General features: G+C 39.4%; 1 protein-coding gene across 3 annotated transcripts in view; it reads right to left on the reverse strand.

Annotated features, from left to right (window-relative positions):
* syt7b (synaptotagmin VIIb) overlaps nt 1-23,381 on the reverse strand; it is a 123,623-nt gene that overhangs the window by 61,620 nt on the left and 38,622 nt on the right. For all 3 annotated transcript variants that reach the window (XM_085270202.1, XM_085270192.1, XM_085270212.1), the window contains exon 2: nt 6,582-6,685. In XM_085270202.1, coding sequence (XP_085126328.1) covers nt 6,582-6,685 — 104 coding nt within the window. The remainder of the gene's footprint in view (nt 1-6,581; nt 6,686-23,381) is intronic.

Raw genomic sequence — 23,381 nt, forward strand, 5'->3', positions numbered from 1 at the left:
TCTGTTTACATTATACATGCTTCCCTTAGGCAGTATCATTAGAAGACATAGTATACATTTTCACTGCTATGCAGATGACACCCAGGTCTATCTATCCATGAAGCCAGGTAACACACACCAATTAGTTAAACTGCAGGAATGTCTTAAAGACATAAAGACCTGGACGGCCACTAACCTTCTGCTTCCTAATTCAGATAAAACTGAGGTTATTGTACTTGGCCCTGAAAAGCTTAGAAATATGGTGTCTAACCAGATTCTTACTCTGGATGGCATTACCTCGGCCTCCAGTAACGCTGTGAGGAACCTTGGAGTCATTTTTGACCAGGATATGTCCTTCAATGCACATATTAAACAAATATGTAAGACTGCGTTCTTCCATTTGCGCAACATCTCTAAAATCAGAAATATCCCGTCTCAGAGTGATGCTGAAAAAGTAGTTCATGCATTTATTACTTCCAGGCTGGACTAGTGTAATTCATTATTATCAAGATGTCGTAAAAATCACTGAAAAGCCTTCAGCTAATCCAAAATGCTGCAGCAAGAGTACTGACAGGGACTAGAAAGAGAGAGCATATTTCTCCTGTTTTGGCTTCCCTTCATTGGCTTCCAGAGTTGAATTCAAAATCCTGCTCCTCACATACAAGGTCTTAAATAATCAGGCCCCATCTTCTCTTAATGACCTTGTAGTACCATATCACCCTATTAGAGCAGTCCGCTCTCGCTCTGCAGGCCTACTTGTTGTTCCTAGAGTATTTAAAAGTAGAATGGGAGGGAGAGCCTTCAGTTTTCAGGCCCCTCTTCTGTGGAACCAGCTTCCAGTTTGGATTCGGGAGACAGATACTATCTCTACTTTTAAGATTAGGCTTAAAACTTTCCTTTTTGCTAAAGCATATAATTAGGGCTGGACCAGGTGACCCTGAATCCTCCCTTAGTTGTGCTGCAATAGACGTAGGCTGCCGGGGATTCCCATGATGCATTGAGTTTTTCCTTTGCAGTCACCTTTCTCACTCACTATGTGTTAATAGACCTCTCTGCATTGAATCATACTGTTATTAATCTCTGTCTCTCTTCTACAGCATGTCTTTATCTTGTGTTCCTTCTCTCACCCCAACCGGTCGCAGCAGATCGCCGCCCCTCCCTGAGCCTGGTTCTGCCGGAGGTTTCTTCCTGTTGAAAGGGAGTTTTTCCTTCCCACTGTCGCCAAAGTGCTCGCTCATAGGGGGTCATATGATTGTTGGGTTTTTCTCTGTATCTATTATTGTACGATCTACTGTGCAATATAAAGTGCCTTGAGGCAACTGTTATTGCGATTTGGCGCTATATAAATAAAATTGAATTGAACTGAATTGAACTAGCCATGAAACTCCTTGTCAATTAGCCGATTACATTTGCACATCTGAAAATAAATAGTGTCTTTAAAAATGGCAATGCACTGTTTTTTATTGCAATGCCAACTCCTGTGGATGAAAGTCGAAATGGTGCACTTCAATCACATCTTGATTTAAAATCCACTTTGGTGGTGTACAGAGGCAGAAGTATTTATGGACCTCACTGTAAAAGTGAGAAAGTCACCACAGAGCAGCTGTCACAGACTTTCTCATAAAAATCCGAGTTTTGAACATGATTTTTACAGAGAAAAACAGCAGTATAAAAAGATTTTTACAGAACTCCAGAGAGAGCTTATACAAAAAAATCTTTAAGGATGAAAACGTTAAAACATTTGATTAAATTAAGTGTTAAATGAAAAAAAACAAACAAAGATTCTCTGGGTCAAAACTTTAGTCCATGTGGAGTTTTTTAATGCAACCTTATAAATATTTAAGAGAGTAGTCTGAAAAACCTTCGAACAGATGTTTCCAGAGTTGAAAGAGGACACAATGAATTTTAGCTTCCTCATGTCTAGACAAAACAGGTCACTGAAAATGGCCCACATTGCAGTAAACCAAGACCAAAAAGAGAGCAGAATTATTATGCATACATGAAAATGCTGTCTAATCTATCTATCTATCTATCTATCTATCTATCTATCTATCTATCTATCTATCTATCTATCTATCTATCTATCTATCTATCTATCTATCTATCTATCTATCTATCTATCTATCTAGAGAAGAAATGCAATGCAAATGTGCATTTTCACACGATCGAGTTATCAAACTTTTTCAAAAGATTTATCTAATTTTTCATTTCCGTTTCTGGTTCAAATGCAACTCTTGTACTCAATGAAAGATATCATGCTGCTCACAGCCTGGGGGCTTTCAGACACTGCACAGAGCTGAATGTTTATCTTAATTCGGCTTTCAGTGTCCTACAGACAGGTGGCCTCTTTATGCATTCTACTTTATCGCCAATGCATCTAAAATAAACTCTATTATTCAACATGTCTCTTCTCATATGTCCAACTCAACTCCACAAACATCTTCAATAGAGAGCGACGCTTGGGGCCCTGACCTGATCTGTACCTACATCCAGCCACAACACTGCACTGGAACACATGTACACAGACTCAGAAAAGGAAGGATGGCATAACAGTCAAGTATATGCTATCAAGTGCGGCTCATCTATCATTAAGCAAAATCATAAAATCTTCAGGAGGCTGGAGAGAGGTTGGAGAAGGTACAATGCTGACAGAGTGTGGGAGGATGTGAGAAACAGACGGTAGGATCGGGAGGATGGGGAGAAGCAGAAGCAACTGAGTACGACTGAGCGGAGGGCCAAGTGAGAAACAGGAAGAGACAAGACGGGAGGTTCGAAACTGGATCTAGAATAATGAAGCTGTGCAGAGGATGATAAAACTGTCACATGAGATGAACTGGAGATGTGAAAGACACAGAGGGTGATTCCCTGTTCAGAGCAGTGTGGCCCTGCTTCCCTCTGGATCATCCTCCTAAGTCACACAGTCATTATGCTTGTCACACACCTGGATGTTCAGCAAAGACCAACAGCACCTTCCACACTCGCCTGCCTGTATGCATCTGCCTCCCTCTTCCTTCCCTCTATACTCCGATATTAAGTATCGGTATCGGTCCAATACTGACGTAAATTACTGGATCAGATATATGGAGAGAAATAAAAAATATAATCCGATCCATTAAATATCAAAAAAGCACCTCACAAAACTTGCAACATGGCGTAACTCGGCTCATAACCGTAGCGCGTCGGAGCAGTGTGCATCACGTGATAGAGCAGCTGTGTGTGTTTGTAGCCTCGCTACCAAACCGGCATTTCATCTCCGAGAAAGTTATCCCAGAGAGAAGTAAAGCAAGTGTGTAAGTTCATCTCTGAATGTTTGTAAAGCATTCCTGCGTTACGCTTAACAACCGATATATAGAGCGACCGCCTCTTCTCTCTCTCTCTCCCTCCCTCTCCTGCTGCTACTTCAATCATCAAACTGCTTAATGATCAGCTGATCGGCTTTTCTGTTGCGAGTCCGTTTGTTTTTGGCCCACTTTGCACCAGAAAGAGGAAACCAGCGGCTGAACAACAGCAGCACGTTTAAGCTTGATAAGCTGTTGTTAGAATTTATTTAATATTACTTTCTACTCCAGGATCTTTTTCTACGTAGCTGACGGCTGGTAACTGTGCAGGGGCGGATCTACCAAAGTTTAGCCAGGGGGGCCGATAGGGCATTAACAGGGAAAAGGGGGGCACAAAGACATACTTTTCTTTCTTATTCTCATTTAAAATGTCTAGTTAATAATAAATAATTATCTGAATCTTACACCCAAAGTTTTAATCTGATGTAAAATGTATAGAAGTCCATTACTGTATATAGTAACTATTAAGTCTAATATACCCTAGTAAGCTATAGTACTTTTTCCTTTGGGAAGATACCATGTGTGCAGTCTGCAATTCTGTTGAAGAAAGATGTTGAATCTATTTAATTATTCTTGAAATTTTTTTTATTTCTGTGCATTTTTTTTTCCACACTGCATCAAATTAAAGTTGATTACGTCGATTAAGCATCATGAGATGGTGGGGGGGGGGGGGGTGGTTCCCTATTTTTTTATTTTTGCTGGGAGTCAAGGAATGGCCAAAAACCAACTAAAATGACCTTTAGATAACAAAGCAGGATGGGCATGTACTAAAAATGGACAACAGCTGATTTTTTAAAAGGAAAACAAATTTGTTATGTTATGAAAAAAAATTGTAATCCAGTGATTTCCTTTAAAATGCATCTGTTGTCCTTGTTATTTCTCGCTCAGAGAAAGAAAAAATAGTTCATTACAAGCAATACTGAACTATCCTTACTGACTAGAGCCAAAGAGGTTAGTCAATGAAATGATTAATCTGCTGACAGAAAATCTTTGACAGTAAATTTTGATCAGTAGGTAAGATTCTAGCTATTTTTTCAGGTAATAGTACTCACTATTTGCAGATTTCACTATCTAAAATCTGCACCCCCACCCCCAACATAACATATGTGTATATACAATGTATGTTCCTCATTTCTTATAATTTTTGTGATTATTTATTTAACCTTAAGGAAATAGAAAGCAAGCAGAAGGGAGAACTAAAGTTGCAACAGATGCAAGCAAGGGACAATACTAGAAAAGGGCAGAGAGAAGCAGTGAAATTCTGACAAGGACGGGGTGATAAGGTGACAAAGAGACAAATACAAACCAGATCATTTGTTATACAGAGAGAAGGTGACACAAAAACACAGAGAGATATGGATAACTTTAAAGTAAACAAAGATAAGAAATGGGTTTGTTTCTCAGTCGTGAGCAATTGTAAATGTTACTTAGAAGGTGTTTTTCATCTGTAATAGCTCAGTTAACTCTTAGCTTGTCGTGGTGAATGAATTGCTGTGCTACAGTCACTATTCAAACAGAGAGAGATGCGAACAGGACAAAAGAGATGCATGAAGGGGGGGAAAGAGAGGACAAAGTGGGGGAAATGCCAGCAGATCAAAATTAGGAATTACAGTTACTCGAGCAGCCAATTGCTCAAAGTGACGCTCATTAGCATATTAATCATTAGCATGGAGCGGCTGTCATGATGCACGAGGCTCAGAGCCACGGCCACAGTTACAGAGGTTTCTGTTCATGTTCGCCGCCACAGCCAAATATACAGCCTCTCTCCTGCTTCTAATGCCATGGCGCAGAAAAAGCACAACACTATTTAAGGCAAACACATTCAATTTAAGGCTGCAGATATTTCAGAAGAAACCCTGACTGTCTATACAGCTGTAAATCTTCTACACAGCTACAAGATGTTGTTCTGAAACAGTTTGACTGTAAAGAAAGACTTGCTTCAACCCTCCGTTATAAGGCAGAGGACCAAACCTTGAGAAGTTTTCCCATCAGTCACAGTGGATCTGCAACTCTCATCTGCAGTGTGAGAAACTGAAAGCTGTATGTCAAGTCTCTAGTATTAATTAAGTTGATGCTGATTTAACTCTGCAATGACAAGCGAACCATATTTAATACACGAGTCTTTGTGAGTTTTTGACACTGAGTTTTCATCAATGTGACACCCCCATCTCCCCACCTCAACCCCACAAAACTAAAATAAACTGAACATATTTAAGCAATAAATTGCAAAAAGTAAAACGTTGCATGCAGAAAACATTATACAAATTAAAACTTACATATATACAAATTAATATCTAAAATCTGTTTTACTTGTGAGAAGCTTCATTAAACACTCACAGGAATTTTCTGGCAGCTTTTTCAAAGTTCAGGCTTTAAAGAGTTAAATCACATTAATTTGAATTTTCATGCAGAAACACTGTTTGTTTGTTTTTTTTCATTCACTGGTCAGTATTGGGGCCATTTTGCTTTCACAACATGTATTTTCTCAGAGGAGTGAAAAGAAAACATTCAACTTGCACATGAGAGTATTATTTCAGTACACTCTGTTCATCCAAATGAGCACATACTTTGTTTGCATATCAAAATTTTGCATTTCAGATAACATTTCATTTATTTTTGAATAAAAATGTGCAAGATTTAGTAATATATCTTTTTTTTTCTTTAAAGACCACCATATCAAAATGAGGTTTTTTTCTTCATCCTGTGCACCAAAAACGTTCGATTCATTTGAAGGTTAGGACACACAATAAATGAAAAATCTTGTTTTCTATGCAGGGCATTAAAAAAGCTGTGCTGATCCTTCCAATAATGAATTATTCATACAGTGAGAAGGCCCAGCAGAATTTCCACAACCTTCTTACTTCCTAAAAAAAAACAGATGTTACACTCAGCCAGTTTGTCCAGTCATCCTCCAAAACAAGACCTTACAAATTGTACCAACTGCCTCTAAAACACTTAAATATGTAGGATATAACAAAGATACAGTTGATGTATCTGGTTAGATTTTCTTTACTATACTTGAAAAGAAAAGAAATCACGAATCTGCAAAGTGATTATGCAACTATTTTTATTCCAAAAGTTTATTTCTAGAATAAATGATGCCACCTACTCACCAGGGGAAAAAACCCAACATCTCAGTTTCCATTTCACAGTGATTTCCTAGATGCCTATTAAAGATCTACAATATATTCTTGCTGGGGTTGCTGGGGACTTAAAGCAAATGTCATGGTCATTAAAATGTGAATAATAAGTATTGGAACTTACCAGTTTACGTTGGCACCAGGTGCAGACGCCACACAGAGCTACCAGCCAAATGGCACATACTATGAATGCAACAGACACCAGGAATACACTGAGAGACACTGAGCCTGAGGGAGAGAGACAGACACACACAGAGGGTGTTAGTGCATTTATTGTAACAATTAGCCTTTTGAAGCTCCTGAGGTTTAAAGTCTAAGATGACTTGTTGAAGGACAAAAAAAGACAGAGCTCAACATTTTGGGAAAATGCTTGAGATAATCAGGAGTGATGCTTAGTAATGTGCTTTCCTTCCTTATTTCCTTCCTTCCTTTCACCATTCATCCTTGTCATTTGGCAACTGTCATCAGTAAGACAGAGAGAAATGTAACAGGAACGAGGGGGGCACAAAGGCAGTGAAAAGGCATCATCCCCATGTTCCCTGCATGTATCAATGGGCGATGCGCACATGTCAGGAAGAGATAATATCACGAGGCCAGAAGCTGTTCAATTACCAGCTTCCTTTTGCTCTCTTCTATCTCGTAAATCCTTCAGCAACTTTGTTCCCGTCTTGACAGATGAAAACTCTTCCACAGCCTTCCATTCTTCATCTCTATTTCTTTCAGTTTCTGCCTATCAACATACAGCTCATCCCGCTGTCTGCCAAGCAATTCGTAATCCACTGGCACAAAGCAAAAGCAATGTTGGCAAACAATGAACTCATAACTGTTGCATCCTTTTTGTCTCTGCTACGCAGATGATCATTTTCTGAGTTCCCCTCCACCTGAAAAATTCATCTGACTGCTGAATTTTCCCTTGATCCCTTGACTTCATTTTTTATCCCTGCCTGTGCACCGACAGCAAATTTGTTGAGGCCAATAAATATTGGAAGAGGATCAGCTAAGTCAACTTAATCATTCTTATCCACCCTCTTGCCCATGCTCGCACTCTTTCCATCCACTTTCTTCTTCTCGTATTATGCACCTCATATATGTTAGTTTGGTTATTCAAATGTCAGCTTGTTTTACCCTCCATCCCCAATAAAATTAAAGTCTGTTCAACTCTTTGATAGCGTATCTGATTTTTGATTGTGGTGGCAATTACTCAAAGATGGCAGGGTTGAATTTTTTGCTCTGAGCCTTTCACTCTGGCAGCAGAGGGTGTGTTGTAGTAAAGTGTTTTGGTGCTTAACAGATAAGTAGGCTCAATCCTACAAGTGTTTCCATGCCCATTTAGAACAACACAACTAAAGCGGCTACAGTGCTCTTCAGCTGAGTAAAACACAACCAGCTGGGAAACAGAATAATCCTTTCATATCTTTCAGAATGAAAAGACAATGTGTGCGAACACATAAGAGCGATATTTGATGGGGTGTAATCAAAAAGACAAATTTATGATTGCATGATGAGAAACTTTAACCGGCTCACCACATAGAACATCAAGATAGCACCAAAGTTAAGCCAGTGCATGATCCGTGATGATATATGTGCAAGAAAACTTTATTCTTCACTCACTAATTATCTCTCTATATAGTTTCTAGTCAGGTTCACCTTTAATGCCCAAGATAATTGAAAGTTCAAGATACTTTAAAGATGCATACAAAGATATAAACGAGTGTATGCAAGCTATTACTGTATTGCTGCTTTCTTTAGTCTTTGTTATGGAAACAATGTTGTCATGGTGCACTGTTTTCGAGTGCTTGACTCACTTTTTACTTTAGAGAGAACATTTAAGAGCTGCATGAGAAGCTCTTAACCTCCTAGGACCTGGCGTCCACATATGTGGACATCGCATTTTGGGATGTCTAGACCAAAATAATACATTTTGCTCTACAAAATGAGCAAAACTGGGCCTGATATCCAGATACGAAGACATTATACTGCCACTGTTCTATTGACATTTAAAACAAATGTCCTCATATCTGGATCTCATTTCTCTCAGAAACAAAAATCAGGTAAAAAAAATCTTGAAATTCTTTGTTTTTACATTCATCAGGTCCCAATATGCCCAAATATCAAAGAGAAATTAAAAATGCATGCCATGGAAGAGTCCAGGTCTTAGGAGATTAAAGGTTACAACTTTTGGATCAGAATCCAAAATGTCAAGTCAAGTTTCTGAAACTGAGGAAAAAGAAGCTGAGAAAAAAAATGCCTTCGCAAGGAGGCAGTAAAGCCTATATGTTATACTGACATTGTTTTTTTTTAATCAATGTCAAGTGTGTTTTTTAACCTGTTATATACATAATTAGCTAAAAAGCATATCTTTAGATATCATAATATCCTCTTAATAATACTTTCTTCATGTAAATATTACGAATAGAGACAAACAAACACAATGCAATATGAAAGTCCCTTCTTATATTTCAAACTATGTGCAAAATGCTATAGCCAGCCATGGCCAAATTATCAGTGGACCAGCTGATTTATATAGCGCCAAATCACAACAAAAGTCGCCTCAAGGCACTTTATGTTGTACAGTAGATACAGAGAAAAGCCCAACAATCATATGACCCCCTATGAGCAAGCACTTTGGCGACAGTGGGAAGGAAAAACTCCCTATTAACAGGAAGAAACCTCCAGCAGAACCAGGCTCAGGGAGGGGCGGCCATCTGCTGCGACCGGTTGGGGTGGGAGAAGGAAAACAGGATAAAGACATGCTGTAGAAGAGAGCCAGAGATTAATAACAGATATGATTCAATGCAGAGAGGTCTATTAACACATAGTGAGTGAGAAAGGTGACTGGAAAGGAAAAACTCAATGCATCATGGGAATCCCCGGCAGCCTACGTCTATTGCAGCATAACTAAGGCCTAACTATATGCTTTAGCAAAAAGGAAAGTTTTAAGCCTAATCTTGAAAGTAGAGATAGTGTCTGTCTCCCAAATCCAAACTGGAAGCTGGTTCCATAGAAGAGGGGCCTGAAAACTGAAGGCTCTGCCTCCCATTCTACTTTTAAATACTCTAGGAACAACAAGTAGGCCTGCAGTGCGAGAGCGAAGTGCTCTAATAGGGTGGCATAGACTTGTGGCATATTATAAGTACTGACCTATACTCAGTGCTACCAGTTCTCAAACAGCACTGAATCACTGACTTCATGCAGCATCACACTGTTTCTGTGACATTCCTTCTCTTCATTATTTCATTCATGCCTGATTTTGCCTTTCATGTGTCATTTTGTGCTCACCTGGTTTCCCACATCTATCCAGTGACTCATTCCCAATTCCTTTAACTCCCTCAGTGTTTATACTGGTTTCATTCATTTAAACCAGACTGTCTATCCAGCTGTATTTCCCCTGGAGCTTTCCAGTCATTTGTGTGCTCAGTCTGCCCAGTTTTAATTCCCTATCTGTTTATGGACTTTGCCTTTTGCCTGTCCCTGTGATCCTGCTGCCAAACCCATCCACCCATTTTACCCTTCTCCTGTCCCCCCGGTTTGCTTGTTTTGTGCTGCTGTGACAGAAACATGTGTTATCTCATAAATGCGCCATCCTGTGAGCTCTGGTTATCTTTTCTGGAATAGTTACAACTCAACGGTACTATATTTCAGCACCACAGAGAGCTCCCTCCACCTGCAGGCTAAAGCAAGATCTGTGTACCTGATGATCTAATGAAGGATCAAATGGAGTTCAGCAGCACAGTTTATTGTCCTGTGCCTTCATTCAGTTTGACATTTATTTTTAAATATATGAAATAAATGTTAAGTCAACTGCAAGACTTTCTAAACACTGAACCGCTAAATATCCGCAACACAGAGAGGAGGAGCTGTGTGTTTGCAGCTCGCTTCCTGTCGCCAAAAAAGGCCATGAATCATAGAAAACATCCCAGAAACCGGAGTTAGGATCTCTGGCTCGTGGTTACAGATGTGGGTTTGCTGACACATTGTGTTACACCTCTGACAGCAAAGGGTTTTTTTCATGAACCTTTTTTCATTTTTTGTTTGTTTTTTTTTGTCACTGACTTTAAAAAAAAAAGTCAAGTTGAGAAAAAATTCTCAACTTTATGTTAGAAGAAAACAGTAAAGTTGTAAAGCAGCAAGTTAACTTCATGAACCTAATGGAGGCAGTCTGTGCACTTAAGGCCACATTAAGCAAAGGGGCCAGAGGATTAAATTGATGGAACAAAGAAATGATGAACTGCAACAACTTTCCAGTTCTGATGACCTCACCATGACTGGGCTGGATACTTAACATCGCAGCTCGGCCTAACAAATACGTACCTGTTACACCCTTATCCATGCAAGGATAAAAAAAATCAAGCCCGGTGATAAGTTTGCAAATCAAAAGTCTAACCCTGAAGTGTTGAGACTAAAAATCTTAAGCGAACTGTAGGGTTTATGTCAAAGTGCACCTGACAAAGAAAAATACTGAAATTTCCAGAAACTGGCTTCAAAGTATTAGTGGAGTCTTCACTAAACCAGCAGCTTACAGTTAAAAACCAGATTAGAAATAAAAACAAAACAGATGTATATGTGTATTTCAAACCTCTGCCTACTAATAAGTTTACATATACAGATTAATGGTAACATTTACCTTATGCATCATGGAAAAACTGTACAGGCTATGCTGATGTAACAATATCAAGTCAGGTCTTGGAGGGTTCAATAAATGTGAATTGCCTCCAGATGAAGCCCCCGCTGCGCTGTGTTTAGTATCACTCTCGGCACCACCTATGGCTCCAAATATAAACAAGACACTGTTACTATAACTCAAATCTCTCTCTCTCTGTCTTGTTCCCTCTGTGTAGTATACAACTGGAGCAGCCATAGTTGGAGATCCTTGTGATAACAATAACTGCAGTAAATGTAACACAGAGACTGATATTTAATTAGAAGTGATTTGCCATTCTTCAACATATTTTATTGTTGTCAGCATTTTTCAACTTGCAGTGTCCTGTCAACACAACATTATTTTCAATTATGGTAAGAAGACAAATGATTGAAACTGCCCATCTGAAAAGAAGTCTCGCTAAACATGCCTTAGTCTCCCTTCTCCCCACATGCAGCTCCAACAGATTGTAAGCCATTATTTAGTTTTCTTGTATTAATGTAGACTGCATCCTTGTGTTGCATTAATTTTTAATGATATTTGGTAGAAAGCTTGTTAAACTAGCTGGGGGGTGGGGGGGTCACTGGACTCCTATTGCCTTCCTGATATAAGCCCAGCTTGTATCAGGAAGGAAATCCGACATAAAATCAAATGTGGATCATCAAGAATGCAAGAGAAGAGAGTGCAGGCAGGTTGAAGTGGAGCGGGTGGAGAAGAGTGTCAAAGGTGATTTGTGACAGAAGGATCGCAGCAAGAGTGAAAGGAAAGGTATACAAGATGCTAGTGAGACCTGCTGTGATGTATGGTTTGGAGATGGTGGTGCTGACAAAAACACAGAAAGCAGAACTGGGGTTGGCAGTGCTTAAGATTTTCATTGGGATTCAGTTCAATTCACTTCAATTCAATTCAGTTTTATTTATATGGCCCCAAATCACAACAGCAGTTGCTTCAAGGCACTTTATATTGCAAGGTAAAGACCCTGCAATAATAGAGAGTGTCTCAGTGTCGAGACAGCATTAGAAAGAAGTACATCAGAGGGACAGCTCAAGTTGAGCAATTTGGAGCCAAAGTAGTAAGGAGGACATGCAGTACTAGTGTAACAGAGGAGGATGCCTCTGAGACAGCTGACCCACTGTGAGAACCCCTCCCCTAAAGGGAGCAGTCAAAAAAGTAGAAGAATAAGACTTTTGACTCACAAACATTTTCACGCGTTGTCGTTATTTTCAGTTCACAGCTTAAAAAATATTACTTTAATGACTTTCAGCTGGCATAATTACTAATCAAGTCAACTGATTAATAATAATTAGCCGTGATATTATGACAGGTGAAGTGAATAACACTGATTATCTCTTCATCATGGCACCTGTCGGTGGGTGGGCTGTACTTCATGTGTTAGAAGCAGGAAAAATAGGCAAACATAAGGTTTTGAGCAAGTTTGACAAGCGTCAAACTGTGATGGCTGGACGGCTGGTTCAGAGCATCTCCAAAACTGCAGTTCTTGTGGGGTGTTCCCAGCTATTATGAAAAGTAGACCAAGGAAGGGACAGTGGTGAACCAGCAACAGGGTCACAGGTGGCCAAGGTTCACGGGCTGGCCCCGTGTGGTCTGTATGTTCTGCTGGGAAACCATGCATCCTGGCGTCCATGTTGATCTTTGACATATATCATCTACCTGCACTGTCCCTGTCATAGAAACGATCTTCCCTGATGGATGTGGCCTTTTTCAACAGGATAATGAGCCTACCTCAAAGCAAATATGACTCAGGAATGGTTTGAGGAGCACAACAGCGAGTTTGAAGTGTTGAGACATGTGGGACTTGTGGGATGTGCTGGACAAACAAAGTCTAATCCATAAAAGCCCCAGTTCACAACTTATAGGACTTAAAGGATCTGTTGTTGTGGCATCTTGGTGCCAGATACCTCAGCACAGCTTCAGGAATCTAGTGGAGTCCATATCCAGACAGGTCAGACTTTTTGTTGGCATTGAAGGGGGACCAACAGAATATTAAGCAGGTGGTCATAATGTAACGAAGTGAGTAGGAAGAGTAGCAGCTGATGCACAAAATCAATATTTCTCATTAAAATGACTTTCTGTAATGTAAAATTAAGTTGTTCTGTCACAAACTACAGAAAATGATCGCTACATCCTGCAGCTATATCTGTATGGTTCAGTCTCACCACTCTCCTTAACTCTGCTTCCAGCAAACTTCTACAAAACAGCTAAAATAAATCAATGTGTGCTACCTGTCATGCAGTAAAAAGTAGGGCAAAGTTAGCTAAACTAGCTACTGCTTAAATTTAAAAGTCAACAACCATGAGAGAGAATTTTCCAGGAGGACACAACAGAGCTACAAATGAAAGCCATAAATTTGATTAATCCAAGAGAAGCATCAGTCAACTTCACAACATTTTAAAATGCTCTAAAACACACTGCAATTTGAATCATGCATTGAAATGTAAAACAAAAGTTCAATTCAATTCAAGGTGCTCTACATTGTAAGCTAAAGACCAACTATAACTTACAGAAAACTCACAAATAAAAAACAATTGACAATTGATTTAACAGGAAGAAACCTCTGGCAGAACCACGATCAGGGAGGGTAAGGCATCTGCTGTGACTGGTTGGCGGTGGGAGGGAGAGCGACGAGACAAAAAAAATACACTGGAATAATAACTAATGATTAAATGCAGAGTGGTTCATAAAAACGCACGGAGTGAAAAACGGAGAGGGAAAAAGAAATACTAAGTGCATCATGGGAAGCCTAGGTCCATTCCAGCGTAACTATGCGAGGATTCAGTGTCACCCTAACTATATGCTTTTAAAAAAGACGTTTTAGGCCTAATCTTACAAGCAGAGAGTTTCAGTCACCTGAATCCAAACCGGGAGCTGGGGGGCCCACTCTACTTTGAAAAATCCCAGGAACCACAAGTAGGCCAGGAATCTGCGAGCGAAGTGCTCCACTGGAATAAGATGCACATGATGATTCAATACCTTGTATGTGAGCAGAAGGATTTTAAATTTGATTCTGGATTTAACAGTGAGCCAGTAAAGACACACTAATATGGGAGAAATATATTCTCTCTTTCTAGTCCTCTGCATCATTCTGGATCAACCGAAGGCTTCTCAGGGAGTTTTTAGGACATTCTGATAATAACGAATTACGGTAGCCCAACCTAGAAGTAATACATGCATGAACTAGTTTTTCTGCGTCACTCTGAAACAGGAGGTTTTAATTTTAGAGATATTGCTCAAAAGAAAGCAATCCTACATACTTTTTAATATGCACACTGATGTACATATCCTGGTCCAAAACGACTCCGAGATTCCTCACAGTGTTACTGGAGGTTCAGCTATACACTTTCTAAAAACCTCTAAAGCTCAATTTGGGGTTTTCTGTAGAGAAAAGGATTTTCACACTACCGCAAAAGTTAGAAATAGCACAAGGCAAGTGTAGACTGTCACGGTTTGCCGGGGCAAGCCGTGTGGAGTTGGAGAAAGGACCCAAAAGGCGGCAGCTCTGGTGCAGGTGAGTATGTATTTACAGGAGTGGGTACAAACAGCAATGGTGGGTGAACATGAAACCGGAAACCTAAACTGGGGAAACTAACAACACAAACCAAAAACGAAGATGCAGGGAGGTCCGAGGAAATACATACGGGGAGACGAGGGGAAACAACACAGACGAACCAGCAACTACCATGACAGAAGACACAACTTAAATACACTCAGAGAACACAGGGAGATTACACACAGGTAGGGAACACAGCTGGGAGTGATTAACGTGACGAGACTAGGGAGGCAAACTGAAAACACTCACATAAGACGCAGACCTTCACAATAAAACAGGAAACACATACACGCAATGACATAACACACCAACTAAACACAGACTGGGGGACACAGAACATAGGAACATGAACCATGAAACAGAAGAGTACAAACACCCAAGGTAACCAAAACCACAGAATACTAATAAACTAAACATATACACGGAGTCGCAGACTCCGGACCATGACATAGACACACTCACTACAGTAGTGCTTGTGATTGTGAAGGTGTCTAAATCACCTTCACAACATATTTCCAATAAGTTTCTGCCATTAAAAATGTAGAGAACGGTAGAAAGTTCATTATCAATCAATGTGCTTGTATGCTATGCAACTATATATGTCTATATCATCTCATCCCATCGCATAAGATCTTCTGAACTACAGTAAATGACCTAAGGCACAATATAAAAAATGGATAGGAACACCTGGTTCTTTACGTAAAAATGTAGTGAAGCATCTCTGTTAGTGACTTTATATAAAAAGTGCTGGTGTCATGCAGAACTTTTGTTGATGTGTTTAACCTGAGCTTCAGTGTGCTTTAGATGTGCTGGTAGGCATACTTCAGGCGGGGCCAAGCTATCTGTTCCTCCCTTCAAAAATGTTATACTAAGCTAAGCTAATAAGATCCTTACTTCTGTTTTGAATAGAGAATTTAAAAAGGACCTAACTGTTGAGGTATTAATGATTCTAAGGGTAGACAAATTTATAAAAGCTTGTCTAAACTGTAGTTATTCTTTAAGGTTGTTTTTAAGATGCCTCAGCTTCTCTCTGTCTCTTGAACACTCCTCCACACTCTCCATCCTAATTCAGTCCATGCTCTCCTCACTTGTGGGCACAAATATCTTTTTCTGTCAAATGTGCCCCTTACTGTCTCTGCATTTCCCTTTTTTTTTCTCCACCTGCTGTGCTTATCTGTTGGCGCTCTGTTCATTCAGCCCCTGGTGTTAGCGCCTGACACAACACAGAGAATAAGCACTATTAGTCACCGGAGACCTCCCAAAGGGCCATCTTTTGCTGTAGGTCGGCACAACACGGAGAGGGCCACCACTAAGGGAGGTGACCCTTGACTGGCACAACAAACGCTCTGCCAGAAGAGTGGCGACCAGTGGGAGGAAGATGGGCATGCAATTATACAGAAAAGCAAAGGGAAATGAAAGAGAAGAGTAGGTCTCTGCTTAAAAGTCTGCGACTGTATCAAAGATCAGATCTGGAGATTCTATTTTTCTATTTACTTATTCATTTTTTTTTTTTTAAACTGCTTGTTGTATAAACTGAGATGCTAAGAATAAAGAGCTGTGGTTTGGCGTTATATAGAACATTGTGTATGACCAGTTTAGGGTGTATGTAATGTTTTACAAAGTAACACAGTAAGAAAATAACCAGTTACTGTAATCACATTACATTTTCTGGAAACACAGTGACAAACACTTCACTGTGCTAAATCCAGCGATCGATCGATTACACTTGTAAATATGTCGGTACTTGTACTACAAACGTTCTCCAATCATCTGTTCAGTGCATCAAACGTGCATTTTTCTTCATTCACCTGATCTTGTGTCACTGTGTGGGACTGTACCCTAAGGTTTATGTTGTTAACGGGTTATAATGTGACAGTGCAAATCAGACGTAACTTTATGGACTGACATACAAGTAATATAATGAGCAGTGTAACAAATTACTTTCTCAAGCCAGTGATTAAGTAATGTACTGCATTACTTTTTTAACAAAATTTTTTTGGGGCCTTTTCACACAGATACACAGAAGAATAACAGGAAATAAGAAGGAGGGAGACATGCGGCAATGGATGGATAAATGACTAGATGGATGGAGGGGTGGATGGATGGAGGGATGGATGGATGGATTCCAACACTGTTTCCAGCTCATGATTAGTGATGAGTGATAGAGATGAAGAAGAGAGAAGAAGCTGCCAGTGAGAGCAAAGATGTGTGCGAGCACCTGACTCCTGACGTGGCAGATTTCCATTTCAGTGAACCTTTCTATCATAAGTGTACGGGTTAATTTCTCATTAGGCTTTTTCACTGAATAATGGAAAATATTGTCATCTCTGTAATTACTACTGTTAATAGCTTGCTGAGTCACATACTGCAACTATGGAAAGTGACTGCTTTGTCTGATTACCTTTTTCTTCCAAACTAGTTCAATTTGACCTTGTAGATAATTTCTATGGTTTTTACTACCAGTTACTAAATTAACCTCAGAAGCCTTTGTGTAGGCTGGGGGTGGGATGTCTTTTCCCTGGATTGTCTCATAGTATAGCCCGAAGCATCACATTTTTACAAGCAAAAAAGAGGAATCCCATTCTCTTCAGGTAATTAAATGACATGCTTGTGTCAAAAAGTTTTTAATAGAGTTCAAATGTGAATGTTTAAAAGATTGAGCTAAAACGAGTATCGCTGACCTAATGGTTTTGGAAAATTAAGTACGTTTCACTTATACTTTGGTTTGACAATAGAAGGTGATTTAATGGTTAACTCATACACTGAATACATAACATATGCATGACAAATGAACGCTTTATCACCTCATGGAGGGCCTCCAACACATGATAGATAGACTGCATGACCAGTACAATTGGTCCAATTATTCCTGTGTGACATTTTGCTTCGCTTATTTTCTTTTGAATGTTGGCACTGGACCTCAAATTTTACAGCCACACATTGAAAAACATGATAGCTGAATAAATTGGATGAACCTGAAAGAACTGAGACTCCTTTGTTATACAGGTGAAATTGCTCAGCGTTTGTGGGGGTGGAGAAGTGAAGCTACAAAACATTCTGATAATGATCACTTAAATTTGGGTCTTTGGCCACTTTAAAGCAAACTCTGGTGCAGCTCATTTGTCATGTGTGGGACAGCCACTTATTTGTGATAGTAAATACACGATTTTAACAGTTCTAAAACCTAACCTATTATCAAATCACTCTGAGGAGCATAAACCTAAAAGAGCCTGTAACTTAAAAACATGGCTATCAGCGGTTTTTCTGATATAATTTTGTATTCATGGAAACACATTTGCATGCCAACACCAGTGCAGAACTTTGTCATAAATTACAGGCTGTAAAAGTGCCTATGAACCAAAAAATCACATACTCATGTTAGCACTGACTTATATGCAATGTCATCTTTGGAATACAGGAAGTTTCTTTTCTTTGACATGTCATTACATGTGTCATATGTCTCATAATCACTTTGTCATAAATGGATGCGTGGCAGGAAAGATATGAACTCAATATGCAGGACTCATGGGATGCTGTTTTAAATAAATAGATTTAATGCTGAAGTTTTCCAAAAATACAAAAAAGCCAGGAATGCACCTGGAATCTAGGGAAAAGTCACAGCGCAAGGAAGCACACAACCAAGACAGGAAAAGGAGCTATAGAAAATACAACGCAGAGGAGCACACAGCATTGAGTAAAGACACAAATAAAAAATTGCAATGAAAGACTCAAACATTATATACACACGGTAATGCTGGGATAAATCATGGATAATGAGACAAAGGAAGTTAAACTCAATCAAAGGCACAAGCAACCAAAACTACAAAAAACCCAGCAAGTAACAAAGAAATCTAACACAAAGATGAATAGCGGAGAGAAGACACATGGAAGGCAGGGCTAAACTGAAACTCCAGGAATCAAACCAAACAATCACTACAACCCAGAATAAAAAAAATGCAAGATCTATAACTAAAGTTGAAGACATAATAAGCAAAGAAGAGACCCATAACTCACACTATAACTAAAACAGAGAATAAGTAAAAATTAGGAATTTACAGTTCAAACACAAACTCTGACTCTCAGATCCTGGAAAAAAAGAATAATTGTTTTTTGAACTTTTTATGGGATGTGAAAAGTGACTTTAAGCCACGGGCTGTAAGAAAGTTCAGAATACTAATAGTTACAGAAATTATATTTCAATCTAGCAGCAAAAAGCACCAAATCCATCCAATTAATGCCCTCTAGCAATTGTACCAATAATGGAGCAAAGGAGGAAGTTGCATAACATAATTACTGAGGAGGTCAAGATTTGGTAAACTGGTAGCAAAGTGCCCAGTCCATTTAAAATCCATGCCCCCAAGTTTATCCTTTCCTGTTATCAATGATTTCTTTTTTGCTCTTGACAATTGCAATTTGCTAAACAATGACATCAAACTCATGGCAGTGGAGCTTTTGCACACAGTCAAGCTTTTTTCTTCTCAGCTTTCACTCTGTGTTTAGAGTCCACTTCCCTCCCCGGAGAAAACTGATGGGGAATCAAAGGGTAATCGATACAAAATCCGACCTTTAAGCAGAATCAATAATGTCACCAGAACCCTTAAAATCTTTCATCTCTAGTCGGGATGGATGGATGCGCTTGCAAAATTTGCAATTAGCAAAGCAGTCGTTTTATCCCACCCCAACCCGAAGTAATCATCTTTATGCTTAAGCTTAACAAAGCTCACCAGAGGGTTGTTACACACACAAAACTATTTTCAATAAAAATGAGCAACAAGTCAATTAATATGACTTTTGTCATAAAATGAAGGAGTGTAGACAGCATAAAGAAGACAGCACTGTGAGTTGGGTTTGAATGTGTCGTGGAGGCACGCTTCAGATTAACAGCGCAACCTGGTTAGAGACTCTTCATTGTGTGGTTTTATTTGAAAAAGGGTTTCTGCAGTCAGCTATTTTTCATGATTCGTAATGAGACTTGAGTGACACAAATTCCACTTCCATTCACATTGTTCACTGTAAATCAAGTTTTCCATTCCACCTGCTATTTGTTCCCCTCGCTTTCCGAAACCATGCATTTCCTAATGGATGCCAGCAGACTTCATCATGCTCCTGCCAAACTATCACTGCGACTCTGTAACCCTGCTACTCATTCAACTGAAACATCAAAAGCATTCGCCCGGTTGCCTCTTTCTTTTCCTAGCCAAGCCCCACAGGGGGACGGGCATGCACAACATTGGCGACTTTCCAGTTTAAGCAGCATTTTTTCATTTCAGTACACAATTAACCTGTGTGTCCATCAGAGACATATATAACTACTGCTACGTACAAGCAAAGAGGGAAACCTTGGACAAAAACACTCAGAGATATATTTTTTCAAAACTGCTACAGTGACTAAACACAGGAAGGCGTGCTATGTTTCAGCACATGTGATGTGCAGCAAACAAGCTGTTCTTTGCTGTCTCAGAGGGCCGTAACACAACAGACCCATGACTGGCTCATAACCTAATATACTTGACTGGCAGGTGTGTTTATCCAGGCAAAACATCTTAACAGTCTGCAGGCAGAGCCATCAAAGTGTGTTTCTGTAGGATCTGTGATGTGTTGCTCGTAATGAGGAGGATCCAGAAGTTTACTGCGTGCGACAAGACAGGCTATGGGTGAATGGGCACAACTGAAGAGTCATAGAGTCAGGGAGAGTGATGGGATCGTAGAGAGAGGTTAAAAACTCTCACAAAGTCTTGGAGGACTGTTTGAAAGTAGAAGAGAAAATCCTGCCTAGAGGAGAATGAGAAGAGATACACAGATACGTGTTCTCCAATTAAACTCCGGTATCACAGATTCATTATCATTTAACCACAGATTACGCTTTACTCAACATAAATCAAAACGTCATTATACCGTCATTCCCTGTCCTGATCTTCTGTGTAGCTTAATGAATGTTAATCTTATTTATTTAAGTTTATAATTCATAATACTGTAATGTATCTGACACTTATGAATATAGATGTGGCATTATATATTTTTCCTGATGATATTAGAACTAGAAAAGAGTCATGCTGCCCCAAGACTATTATAAACACATCAGTGAGCCACCAGGTTATGATATATAGACTGCCGTAGGCATTATTGTTTTAGCTGACATGTTACTGTGCAACATTTTTAGGAACTTCCAGTGCTCAGATCCTCATCCATCAAGCAGTATCGCCAGGGAGGTGTCCGGTCGTTCCCAAACTCAATCTATGGCATCATAATGACATCAAACAAAGCCAGAAAGAAATATGTGCAACAACAAGAGACCTGCAACAGATGGATCAGCTCTGATCTTAACATAATCAAGTCATTCTGATTACAGTACATGAACCAACAAAAATAACTGCACAACATAAATTTACCGAAGAACTGTGACAAGTCCTCGGAGACGCCGAGTTTAGAGCAAGCTATCGCACCTGTCAAGTACCCTCAAAAACTGCACCTGTGCGCGGAGCTGGGAGAACTGGTTCTGTTTTAAAGGCAAAAGGCACACACTATGCAGACCTGTACTGTGTTGCTCTCTGTACTGAGAGGCACAAAATGTGCATCTCAAAATATATGTATACATTTATTGGTGTTGTTAAAAACTACAGTACACGGCCATTTGTGGACATTCTGGAGGAACATACACTCACAACCTTTTTGTCTTCAGAACGGTCTTAACTCTTCGTGGTTTACTGTAGATTCAACAAGATGCTGGAAAGATTCCTCAGAGAGTTTAGTCCATATTAACATATTATGAACATGATAGCATCACAGAGTTGCTACAGAACATCCTGTTCTGGTGACTGTGGAGGCTATCTGAGTACAGTGAACTAATAATTTTGAAATGATTTGGGCTTTGTGACGGGGTGCATTAACTAGTGGGAGCAGCCTTCAGAAAACCGGTTTACTTTGTTCATGAAGAGATGGACAAAACTCAGGGAGGAGGTTTATATAATACTCAGTAGGTACTAAGAGACCAAAAGTGTGCTGAGGAAATATTTCCCATGCCATTACAAGCTGAACTGTATGGATCAGTGCTTTAATGGTGTTTATGCCAAATTCTGACCCTATCTGATTGTATATTTGCACATCTGTGCACCTATAATACCTGTAATATTCTTTTAGAAACATTGGAATTAATGCTTGTGTCTGTTTATATTTATGTTATATTTATATCTATATTTACCTAGTTATATCTCTATTTCTACACTTAATTTTACATGATCCTGTAGGATTAAAAAAATTTCTCTGATTCTGACTAATCAGTCGAGACAATATCCTTCCAATCTTTTGTTCAATTTTGGCGAGGCCGTGTGAACTGTAGCCTCAGTTTCCTGTTCTTAGCTGACAGGAGTGGCACCCAGTGCATTCTTGTGGTGCTGTAGGTCATCTACTTCAACGTTCAACACATGCATTCAGAAATGTTCTGCATACTTTGGTTGTAATGGGTGGGTTTTTTGTGTGTTTATTTTTCTTTTGTGAGTTATTGTTGCCTTCCAATCATCTTGAAGCAGTCTGGCATTTTCATCAGCACCCACTCAGTGGAATTTTCTTTTCTTTTCTGGACCTTGAGATGGTTGAGATGAAATTCTCAGTAAATCTGCAGTTTTTGAAATATTCAGAATAGCCTATCTGGCACCAACAACATTAGAAGATTTAAAGTCACTTAAATCACCTTTCTTGCCATTTCTGGTGATCACCTAACCATGTTTCCAACTTACTGCCGTGTGATTGGCTGATTAGATATTTGCGTTATATAAGCAGTTGAACAGGTGTGCCTGATAAAGTTGTCAGCGAGTGTACCTTCAGTAGGAATATGTTGGATTAAAGAATAGTCTGTAAAACTGAAACAGACATGATAAAGTGAATTTGATGAAAACTAACAAAGCTGGTAGGAAAAATGAAGAATTCACCACGAACGAAGCTCCAGGTTGATCACACCAAAGCGAAAAAAGAAGGACAAATGATAACATAATTTTCTGAAAAGCAAGGCCAAAAATGCACAAAGCCAGTCCACTAAAGCACAAGAATGGCTGGTATTTGTACTGAAGGGTCTAATGATTGAAGTGGAAGTAGATGAGCAGAAGGACAAGTGATGCAACTGGCAGGAAAGAGGAGCAGGTGGGAGTGGCTGAAATTATATGAAAGTAACAGGCAGCCAGGATAAGTAACATAACTTTAAATCAGCAGGATAAGGAAGATGGAACGTGTTAATAGCCTGGCTAGTGAACTGGTATCTCTGCTTCTTTTTATTTCCTGTTTTCAACTTGAAGAGTGGTACCAAATACTCCAAATTCCAGCTGTATAGGTGGCATTGGTACTGTGAAGACAACTAGATATAATAATATTAGCAATATTAAATCACAAATTCAGCTACTACTGCATGCACACATCCACTGTATATATACCCAGATTTCTTCATCAGTTTATTTATCACCAGCACAGCATGTTATGTGATAAAATCCTGTTTGCCATTATCAAGGAAGAAAAAACATATTTCCATTGTGAGCGCTTGTGAACACTTTTTTTCCCTCCGCATTTTGTGTATGGTGCAGTCAGTGTTTTGAATATGAACAACTCTTCCCTGAAGCAAAAAAATTATATAACCATGTCTCTAATCTGTGATATCATGCAAATGTAGAGCTGAAAGCAGCTGCATTTACAATAAATAAGATTGACTTTGAGGACCCATAAGAATGTGAATA

The sequence above is a fragment of the Mchenga conophoros genome, linkage group LG1, assembly GCF_057382185.1.
Source record: "Mchenga conophoros isolate Kocher_MC1m ecotype Shallow Benthic linkage group LG1, M_conophoros_male_GT1.1, whole genome shotgun sequence".
Taxonomy (NCBI): Eukaryota; Metazoa; Chordata; class Actinopteri; order Cichliformes; family Cichlidae; genus Mchenga; species Mchenga conophoros.